This window comes from Apteryx rowi, unplaced genomic scaffold, assembly GCF_003343035.1.
Source record: "Apteryx rowi isolate R43461 unplaced genomic scaffold, aptRow1 scaffold_49, whole genome shotgun sequence".
NCBI classification, from domain to species: domain Eukaryota; kingdom Metazoa; phylum Chordata; class Aves; order Apterygiformes; family Apterygidae; genus Apteryx; species Apteryx rowi.
In genome coordinates this window covers 532866-544630 of record NW_020450749.1, presented here as the reverse complement: position 1 = coordinate 544630, position 11765 = coordinate 532866, and the positions used below count along the sequence as shown (strand labels likewise).

At 37.3% G+C, this 11765-nt stretch overlaps 1 protein-coding gene across 1 annotated transcript in view; it reads left to right on the top strand.

Moving 5' to 3' along the window:
• Positions 1-274: 274 nt before the first annotated feature.
• ABCC8 (ATP binding cassette subfamily C member 8) overlaps positions 275-11765 on the top strand; it is an 89343-nt gene continuing 77852 nt past the window's right edge. Inside the window, exon 1 of the mRNA XM_026078846.1 lies at positions 275-476. Within this exon, the coding sequence (XP_025934631.1) occupies positions 275-476 (202 nt within the window). The remainder of the gene's footprint in view (positions 477-11765) is intronic.

Sequence of the window (11765 nt, the reverse complement as noted above, 5' to 3'; positions counted from 1 at the left end):
TCTTTGTGCAGAGGAGTGACATGCATAGCGGGAATGAAAAACTGAAGAGCAGTCAGTTGTGATTATACTACACCTCTGTCTTCAACTGGGTGAGAATTCCAGTTCATCGCAGTGACTTAGACATCAGATTGTTCATATGGAGACTGCAGTCAGTTAAGAGAATAGAAAGAACTGAGATGACTGAGGTGCCTTCATTGAGTTTCTGACTCCAGGATGCTTTTTCTTCACACAGTGGAAGGCAGCTTCTCCCGTGACAGAATCCATACATATGGGTATGTCGAAGTTTTCTGTTTTCAGAGAAATCAGCGTTGTTATAAAGAAATCAGTGCATGTGGCATCTGGTGGGCTATCACTACCAGCAAATGATTCGGATGCAAATAAAGACCAGATTGTGAGAAGGCCCAAGCTACTAGTAGAAACAAGTTCATTCACCAACCAACATATAAATACCTCAACAGTGATTTCAGAGTTAAAAGGTTGGTACAATGTACTTTGTAATGTTTCTTTTCTTCTCGGAATAGAGGATTTGATTGCAACTGTTTTGTGTCGATATTTATTGATAGGTAAAAATGGAGTGGGTGGCATATTTTGTGGTTGGATTGTTTAAATGGAAAAGCTATATGAGTGTATTAAATTGTCTGGCTTTCTTCTAATCATTTATCCTAAATTGTACTATTGCTGTAAAGCTATATTTTTTTGAAGTTATGTAAGCATTCACATTTCTATACATTTAGCCAAACAACAATAGATGCACAGAACTTTCTGTTACACTATTGGAATGCACAATGAAGGGAAGATGTACTTTCTGGATGATAAATATTATGGGGTATTGTCTTTTCTAATGGTATATCTAAACCCATGTGTAATTGAATAGTTATTAGTGAATGTGCTTACTATGTTTAAAATACCATAGTAATCACATGTAGAAAAGTGACTACATCTATAAATTACACAAAATACTTCCCTTTCATTATACCAGAATAACGCAAGTAACTTTTATATAAGGCATGTCATTTCACTAGAAAGCAGATTACACACAAGTATTAAACACCAACTATTCCTTACTCATTATTTATGTATTCCTCCAATTACAGGGCAATGACTGACTGCACAGTGTAGGCAGCTGTGTTGCCAAGGAGTAGATGAGGGCAGAATTTTTATCTAATTCTAACATGATCCATCCATCATCTTACAGTATCTTGAGTTTTCATGGCCCAAAATATAAGTAAATGGGGAAATGGCTGGTGCTTTTTTATGATATGGTGATGTCCTAACTGATTGAATAGGCAATTGAGAGAAGCCCTGGCTGACTTGAGGACTGCGAATATGTAGAAGTATTTTCAGGTTATCTTGCTTGTTCTGACCAGAGTTATACTGAGCTTGTGCTGAGGATGTATCCCTGGCACATGTGTGAAAATCATCACTTGTCAGTGCTCTCCAGCTGGATACGGTATGTTCTTATTGTCCTCACTGCATTGCTGTTACACTGTAGATGAAAAACAGGCTGGAGATGACTGTACATGCAAAACTTCCATGGCTGAGCCTCAGCGCATGACATCCCCATTTACATTTGGACTGCTAAAATGGAGACTTGCAGAAAGTTTCCACTAACTCGTGTGTTGCCTTCTTACCGCAGGAGATAAATATAGCCTGGGGAAAGCATTCTGGAACAGCTACTTAAAACCATGAGGGGAAAAAAAAGAATTGGGAATAATTACAAATATGAGAGATGATCAGAGTCCAGGAATTACACCCTGTACAGGTGGCTTTGACATGTCTGCATGTGGTATCAAATGAGCAGACGTAGTATTTATGCCTGCGCATGCCTGGCCAGGTATCTACTGAGGAGCCATGGACTCAGACTGAGAAATGCCTGCGATTGTTTCCAGACATCAGTCTCCTACCAAGAAGTAAAATTCCCTACAAACTAGTTTTTTAAACTTATTCATATAAACCAGCTAATGCTCTTTACTATTTACTCTTTACTATTTTTTATGAACTGGTCTCTTAGGGTATTTAATAATAAAACAGAACACAATTTTCATTTATATTACTTGTCAGTTCTGATTGTATACTCAGAATGATTTTTGGCTCTATCAATCACAATTGTGTCTAACTTTAAAGCTCTTTTCCAGGGCACTGTAAATTGGCCTTTGTGCTAGTGAGAGTCAGAGTTGTTTTCTTAACTAATACTATAGAGTGAAACAGTGGAACATACGTTGCTATGAAAAAATATTCAACTTTGAGAAAATAGACTTAAAAGAAAAATCTTGTACAATAAAAGAACAGGGCTTCTCTTAGGAAATGTGTGGTACGACATGTAATCGTTAGCAAGTGTTACCACCAGTCAGCAAAAAAATAATGCATGTGCTGAAGGAGAGAATTACTTGGGAGGGAAAAGACATCATTCTCTTCATAGCCGTAGTCATAAAAAATAACTTTTCAAAGTTGTTTTTTTTTTTCTTAATAGACAGTTTATTTAGATCTTTTAAATTAGTACATGAGTTTTCGTATTTAGCTGCATAACTTTCATAATAGTAGCTCATACTTTTTTGAGAGCAGTTCTTATAGAGAGATCCACAGTTGCTTTACATCCTTCAGTGAAGTGGATACCTGCAGTTAYTTGTTGACACTTGTATACTAGTGCACAGAGGTCTCACTCAGCCTTGGAATTCTATCTTAAATGTTGTCTCACCTATAAACATTTTTTCAAAAAGATTTGCAGAAAAAAAACAACCCTACATAAAGAATATCTCTAGTATTTTATTTTAAATGCTGCTGGAAATGAATATCCCTCTTCAGTATTTTCCACGCATTTCTGCCACACTAAGTTCAGAGGGATTCTGTAGCTGTACAAAACCCTTATTTTTATTGTTCATTCAAAAAAAAAAAAAAGAAAAAAGAAAGCGCCACGATATCTCTGTGAATTTGGTAGATGTTCCCACTGGCCTTACTGCTCAGCTGTTACTGCCAGGAAGAGACGCCATCCCACCTGACTGCCACTTCGGCACATGAGCCTGCTGCACAACCTTTCCTCGTGTCCTCAGTGCAGCTGCACTTCTGGCTCTTCAATTTTCCACACAGTTCAAGCTGCTGTTGCTGTAAGAACCCTCTTGAAAACTCAGGAGAATTTCCTGTTTCTTTCTTCCTTTTTGTTGATGTTAAATGTGATTTCTAGTTGTATTAGAAGTCACCTATGGAATGTTTGCTCATCAGGGCCTCACACAGTTTCCAGAATTACAGCCCGGGGTTTGCTGTAGAAACCATCTTTAGTCAGAAGCTCCAGAATCAAAGATTTCAGGGAGTAAGCCTACGAGGGGTCAGTTTGCTTTACAGAGCTGTGTGAGTATACTTCAATTTGTTATTGACTCCTATTAGCAGAAGCATCCCACTAATGTTCTTTCCATGTGGTCCCCATTTTCTAATGTGTCGAGTCAGTTTTTCTAGCAGATTATGGAGCCTTTTGGCATATTTGAAGTGGCACTTTGTTGCAAAGTCACCGCTTCATCTTCTGATGCGTTAGTTGTCCTCGCTCAGGAACTTTAGGGAGTCACTGAGTTTGTCAGACAGATGACAGTTTGGTTACTTGTTAAGCAAGGACAAATCTTAAGTGTTGACTAGATGTGGGGGTTTTTCCAGTTCTGAGACTGGACTAACTCTTAAAAGAATCAGTGTGAGTTAAAACTGAAAACATTTTCTTTTCAAGTTTACAGAAAAATGTCAGACCCCAGGGTGTCATTGAGGATTTCTTGTTTTGTATCTTTTTTTTTTCCCAACTGGAAGCTAAAAATGCTTCTTTAGTTTCAGGTCACTAAACCCTTTATTAATCCTTTAAAGAATATAAAGTTCCAGGTAGAAAATGTGCTTCTGAATGAAAAGTCCACTTTTTCATTTCTCTTTAAATACAGTAAATATATTTTTTTAATTTTCCTCTTTCCTTTGGCCAAGCTACTAATTGAATGTGACGCAAATTTGCAAATAGCTTCAGTCCCCTTGATGCTGCATTTTTTGCCCAATTTTAGTTTTGTTAGTGCACACTGATTGAGGGCTTGGTATTCAGTGCATCTTATTTATTCTTGCTACAAATTTGTAGGCAAGATCGATGGGCAATTAATGATTAAAAATATATATTTTTCCTGCTATTGAGGGCAAAGAGGAGTGCCAGGTTTCATTACAGGTTTCATTACTGGAGACAGCTGTGAAGCTTCCCCCCCCCCCCCTTCTTCTTTCCTTTTTACAAAAACTGCTTGATTCCCCTAAAAGATCCTCAATCCAGAAAAGTGGATCTCTGGCTGATTTGAAGGCTGAGGCTGTGGACCATTTGGTATAAGTGAGGACATTCAGGATTTACTCTTGACAGATAACAGTTTCACAGACTAGTTACTTCATGTTAGGCTTCCAAACCTAAGAATGCAGGTACGGTGCTTTGCTATATACCAACAAAACTGCATTACTCCAAGAAATAACGGGCTTTCAGGTAAAATTTTTATGGAAAATATGTAAAACATTACAAAAAATTCCCACAGGCTAGGAGTTAATTTCCTAACCAGAAAGTAAATTAATTTCCTTTATATTTTGTATGGGTATTTATTGTCTAATTCCCTCAAACCTCTGAAGATCCCAAATATAGTCTGTACGTGGGTTGAACTTGAGGAAAATTGCCTGAAATAGGACTTGTAGGCCTTTGACAATTAATTAGTAAGTGATATGATAAATCACAGCAGGGAATAAACACTCTTGGCTATGCAGGGCAGAGCTTTTCTGTGCATACTCATAATTCTTCTTTTAAAAATGAATCCACAATGTGGATTTTTTTGTTGTTATGTTAGTTGAGGAGCTTGAATAAATGCCAAAATGCATTCTATTCAAAATGAATAGTAGAAAAATTTTCAGTGCAAAACCACATTAAATAGCAATACCTTTTTTGTGTGGAATTTTTGTATAATTTTGTAAAATAGCAGCACAAGAAGAATACATTCCGTATCCAAGTCTAAATTGATAGCTTTCCATTTCTTTCTAATCATCATGTAGATTTAACCCACTGGATAAATTTAGGATAACCTGGACCAATTCCCAGATGGTAAATAAACTAGCTTCAATTCTCTAGTGTTCCTAAAGAGAAAACCATTTTCTGTTTTGAAAAGGAAGGAGGATGGTAGCTTCATGTTGCTCCTAATCATCTTTAACAAGCAACTCAAATCTTAGGTTTGTCTACTTTCTATTTTTGGAAGAGTTCCTAAAAGGGCCAGTGACTTTTGGCCCTGTAAACTTTTAGAAATTAATGCTGCCTATCTGTTTATTGTTAATGCATGTGATTCGTTTCGTGTAAACAGGCAAAAATATCTTTTCTATACAAGAGTCCACATACATGGCAAGCATCACAAAAACACTTAATTAGTAACAAATAACATTTGCTAAAGGATACCACATTAGAGTCAGCACGTGAGTTGTTTATTGGCATGAGTTTGTTCACAGCACTAAACCTATTCTCCTGAGGAAAATGCAACACTTGTACTACAAGTACTACACAGGGAGTACTCAAAATATTAACCATTTACAAGCTGGAAAATAAGATACAGTGTGATCAGTGCGATCATGCAGAGATTCTGAGGGTACATCTATTTAACAAGGATAGTTGGGAGTGAATGGGAAGTTATTTTAGGCCTGACTTTTCAAAAATTTCAGCTGTTTCGGTTGCCTCAGCATTTATCAGCTCAACTTGAAATATTTTCAAATGTTGAGCACCAACCAAGCTAACTGAAGCTGGGGTACTTACCTACCAAAATACTTTCAGGAAGAATCAGAACTGTGGGTGGAGTAAGGGAGTGGGCAAGTGAGAGGAAAAACAAACCTTTTATTGAAAACACAACTGGCTGCTCTTCTGGTATCAGAAGTGGATGTCCAAAGGAGAGAGGACTGCTGAGCGGGACAGTAACCTCTCTGCCTAGCAAAAGCAAGATGCAGAGTACTGTCACTCAAAGAAAGCATTGCACCTTTAGAATACTTTCCACATACTTTTGAATTTCCATTGGTGTAAAGCATTCTAGTGATGCAGAAGGGCAGCGAAGCATCAGGTATATCTTTATGTGATAATAGTAAAGGAAACAGCCTACAACCATTCACTTGATTCACCATGCATTTGCCAGGTAACAAACATATGAATGTTTCCTTAACCTTTCAAAGCAGTTAAGAGAAGAACAAGCTTTTTTCCCCAGCTTTTGCCCAAGTTTCAAGTGTCTTGTGATATTGCCAGGATGGCACTGCTCTGGCTGTGTTGAACTTGGAAGCTATTTTTCAGCTGAGGAGCTAGTTTGAAGCAAGTGTAAATGCCTAAATGTTCTGCTGTATGTTGGAAAAGAATCGGTGCTTCAGAAAATAATGATAGAGATCATGTATGTATCTAAAGCCACAAGACATCTGAAGAGTATTCAAGGGATAAAAGGTGAGCATAGAACTGGGCTAGGCTTTTTCTGTTAATACACTGGAGAGATTGCTCTGTATTCTCTCAGCTTGCAGAGTATTTCTTTCGCTTGGCTTGGCACCACCTGGGTATAGATTTCTTACAATTTCCACAAACCTGCTGAGTGCCCTGTTTAATTAATGTATTTGTAAATGCTGACTACAAAATACTCGTCTTCATGCCACGATCTACAGCATTTATGTAATAGTTTTTGAAATATCAGAAGCATAAATGCAACCCCCAAAGAAAAAAAAAGATAGTGTCTTCCTATGGGTATTTCATTTTCTGTTCTCTTCTCTTGCTTTTAGAGAAACCTTATGTATTCATATCCTTGTTGCCAGTTAAAGCTACTTGGCTGAAAGCAAGAAAATTTGATTCAAAAGGGACTGCAGAAGCTTGTTGGATGGTGCTTTTCTTTGGATAGTAGAATGCTTATGGTTTTCATACTTGTGGCAAGTCAGAATATAACTGAGTAGAGCAATTGGAATATATGTCCTTTGAGAAGTGTCATTGCCAGTTAAAGACATTATCAGGGATTTCCTTGTATTGGTTACTCTGAATCTGGGCAGTTTTCTGAACCATGAAATAGAGGGTATGTTATCTTTCTTCATCCCTTTATGACAGCACAGAAGAAGAAGGGGCAGGAATGGTATATGATTCATTGCCACAGATTGGAAGAAATATCTAAAGGCATAATAAATATCAAACGTAGCCATGGTTGCCACTTTCCTATAGGCAGAACAAATAATACAAATGGAGAGACATCACTGTTAAGTCTCATGCAACTTACATTACCTTTCTAATAATGCTAGATTCAAAGTCTTTGGACCAAAAGCGAGACACTTGTGAGGAGCTGCATAATCTTTATTGGTGACTTGTGACCATTTTGACTTTAGCCTACTTTGTTTGGGAGAAAATAATTAAAAATGAGTAACAGAACCTAGACTGTACACTGGAAGTGGTTTTATGTTAAATTACTCCTGATAGTCAAACAGAATGTTTATCTTTCAGAAATAAGTGTTATTCAACATGTTAGGACATCAGAATTTTACTTAAAGAGCTTAAGGCCATAGCTCAGTGGTTTGTTCCTATTTAGGGGAATGTTAGGCTTGTATTGGTTGTTTTGCAACAACATAGTGTGGCTTTCTCAGTCATAGGTGAAGGAGAATGGCATTCCTTGAAGTTCAGGTGGAGAAAAGAAGCAGTATTAACCACTCTGGCTACGTAAAATACAGGAAACAAACAATGTTTAAATCAGAAATATATATACACACACATATATACACACAGCTTTTTTGCTTTTCTTTTTAACTGGCTGATATAAGAAGCAGATGCAGAAGAGTGCTCATTCACTAGTTTAAATGGAATTCACACAGTGGCGCACGCTTAAAAGTAAGCTGTTCTAAAGCACTTAGCTGAGTATTTGCCTAATGTTTTGAGATCACTGTCCAATAAAGAGCTTATGTTTCTTTTCCAAGCTAAAACAGATCTGCTTACTCATAAGTTCGTTCTTCAATTTTAATGAGGGCCTGCACTCAAAAACTAATACGGTTTATTTAGGGAAAAAACAGCCATTTCTGTGAGCCTCTGCACTGTACTGTTATGCTCATTACAGTATTTTTTATAGCAATACATGAAACAATTTTTACAAAGAAATCTCACTTTTTTAAAAGGACTTCTTTTATGAAATAATAGAGTTCTTTTCCCCATAACAATAAAACAGTTTTTCCTGTGATGATTTTCTTTTTTTTGTCTGTACCCTTCTAAACATGCTTTTGAAAGGGACTGATATTTTCATCCCATTCATGTAAACTGCTCTTCCTCTCTACATCTAAGAGCAGAATTTTATACAAAGAATAAATCATAGATCAGTACATGTTATTTAGCAAATTTTAAGTCATAATGAGCAGAATGAGTAGAGAACACTGGCAAATTCCTCTTGCTTTGCTAGATTTTTCTGATTAAGATTCCCCTTGACTCTTGGTCCAATTAATGCCTTTAAACTAAACAAAAAATAAAAATTTTCCTGCTTGAGGACTGAATTTATATGCCTAACTAACTAATTTCGAATGTGACCTGTGGCTGCTCAGAACTCTTGAAAGATTTATTTTTTTATCTGTATTTCTAGATACAACAAAAGCAAAAGCCTGTACAGTGATCTATGTAACTGCAAAACAGGATTTTTAAAGACAGACCTCTTCTGCTACATAGTACTGTTGAGAAAGAGAAGTCAGTGCAAAACAGCTGAATAAGAGGAGCAAGAAACAAACGACAGAGGTAGGAGAAAAAAGTGAACGCTTCCATTTAAATGAATGTTCTCATCTGTTAAAAACAACTGTCAGGTTTTAAGTTCTGAAATGTCAGTATTTTTCTGCAAAGTCCAGCACCTCTCTTTTACTCCTAGATTCTGCACCTTGCTCCTAGACAAATTCAAATTCCCAGCCAAGCATACAAGTGATTTTCCTTAAAATAAGAATATTACCCCTTATAAGTCTGAAATTCGATTTCAAATAATCAAGGTGCTTCCAAAGTGTTTCCAGACACCTATTAAATGTGCTAGTTGCTGCCAAGATCTGGGTTGATTCCTCATTTTTAATAGATGGGCTGAAACTATGAAACAGAAAACTGACTTCCAGCAATATGGAAACAGTCAGAAAAGGGTGGGAAAAAAATCTAATGGGAGTTTTGAGGAAAAATTAGGTTGTATTTGCAGTGTGCAGGACAATACCAGGGGCCGAAGTTCAGAGTTCACATAAACAAAGCTGTCTAACTGTTGGTATCATATTGTTCCTTTGCCTTTTCTGTACTTTAAGTAATTCTGTTCTCACAAAGCTTCACGAAAACACAGTTTTGAGAAACAACCTAATCCTCTGTGACCTACCCCAAAGACCACTGGACACAGGACTAGGAGGGATAGTCTGGGTAAATAAAGTCAGTCCTTTGCCATCACAGGCAATCGTATACAAGACTTTCAGAAAAGGATCATGCTCTTAGAACTAATTGGTGAAGTCAGTGAGTAGCTCATTCACCATTTCTGAGTGAAAAAGAGATTGTCATTTGATGCTTTAGCAATCAAAAACAGTGTTAGTCCAAATTCATCACTCTTCTTTGATTTCATTGTTACAGCAGGGACAAAATTGTGGTTTTGTTATTGAAAACAGTTTCTTTAAAGTGTGTGAGCATGTGTGTTTATTGCTATGAATTTTCAGCTTATCAATTGTTTAGATTTTTGACAGTGGTTTTTTTTTTTTCAATATTTCATAATTAGTTGATTGTAATCCAAGACTCTTCCCCCATTTAATCTATCACCTCTCTGATCAGGCTGCCAATGCATTTCGAACTCACCTTTAGCTCTGTGATGCATGTATATCTGTTGTAGGATCTGGGTTGAGACCATTAATTTTAAACAATAATGTTAATGATGTAATCTTTGCTGCATTTAAAAAACAGTGAAAAAGATGCATGTCAAATTCCAAGCTATAGAGTCTCCTGATTTCCTGATGCCTTGCAGTTTGAGAAATATGTTTTAAAAATATTGCAATTGCCGCTTTGTCATAAACAAAGATGATCTTGAGGTTCAGAGATGGTGCAAGGTCTAGAGGTCTGAGCTCCGTTCCTGGATTCCTCTGGAGACTTTGGCAAACTTTTCAATTTCTGTGTTTAGTTCTCTAGCCACAAAGTGAAGGTGATGGTGATTCCTTTCCCAGGCCTTGCCCTATGATACCAGTGTAGGGTATTAAACTCTCAAGTTTTTTGCTATTTGTTCATATATCATACAGAGCCCTTGCATTGCTTGGGGCCTCAGGAAATACTAAAATATAAGTGATTAAAAAATTATCTGTATGTAACTGCACATACTGTTTTGTTTATTAAATAACTCTTTGGAATTATTCTAAACAGAGATAAGCTTAACCAGAAGCTCTGCTGAATGCTGGGTTCTATCCAAAACTTAAAATAATTACAGTCTTTTCAGAGTGGGTATAACTTTAAATTTTGAAAAAATACATACACACAGGATTTGGCTTGCATTTTGTCTTTGAATTATTAGTCTCAACCACACTGCTGTAGTCCGAAAGACCCCATATAAGAAATAGTATGCTGCATGTAGAGAATTACTTTTTCTTCCCTCCTGTCTGACAAGATCAATAAAAGCAGCATGAAAGTAGAGTAATTTTCAGGTCTGTTAGTGAAGTTGTCTCTCCTAGAAATCAGATGTTCTCTGTCTTTGTTTATTATGTTGAGCATTCATAGCTTGATTATTAAAGTTATGGAAGTTGTACTTTCTCTAAGTGCAAATGTTTTTCATTTACAAAGTCATTTCCTTAAGAGTATAATGTTGACATTTAGCCAACTTGTAGTTGTGTTTTGCAGTGTAAATCCTGGGTGTGTGGGCATTATTTGTTTGCATTTCTGTTTTTAGGATGTGACAAGTTGTATAAACAATCAGATAAGCAACTGATAAGTGTGACTGGGGGTAAAAGGAGCTCCAAGTATTTGGATAAGACTGAATTTTGAACATCTCACTGCTACGTACCGGATATTTGAATCACAGATTTTAACTCAACCTATGCCCAGAAGTGTAAGCAAATTGCAAATTTCTGATGCACCTCACAGTTTACTCTTCAGTATTTATCCCCCAGCATAGAGGTATTTGATTAGAGTTTTTGTTTGGTCTTGGCTCAGCTGTGCTTAACAAGACAAAATTGTTTTGAAAAGTTTGGTTTATAGGTTATCTTAGTATGTGCAAAATTGCCTAGAGAGCGATCTAGAACCCATTCAAATTAATGGTCTGATTCCCATTGACATCAACACTCCGGGTCAAAAAAAAAAATCTAAGTTTGATCTGGATTCATTTAAGAGGGGGGGGAAAAAGTGAAGCATAAATGTAATCGCCATTTAAGATGTGATTTCAAAGTCTCCTTGGAGTATGGGGTGCAGCTTCTTACGAGATTTAATCTGTCCTCATCATAGTGGAGAAAAGAAGTGCAAAGCTGACCGAATTTAAAAAATGTTCTTATTACACCCCACAGTTCCTCTGCCATCACTAATTTAGTGCCCTTTTTTAAGTTCTGTCGTGTAAGGAGCTGAACTATCACGGCCCGTGACACCTGAACCGCTCTTTTATGTTGCTGTAAGGGCCCTGAGGGCTGCCGCAGGGCTTTGTCATCGCTCACGTCAGGAAAAGGATGCAGCTCCCTTCAGCGAGCGCCTGCCTCTCTCCTCGAGGCCCCTGCGTCCCCCCGGCGCTCCTGCGGGGCTGCTGCGTCCCCGGGCCGTTAGGGCGGGGCCGGGCCGTTGGGCGGGG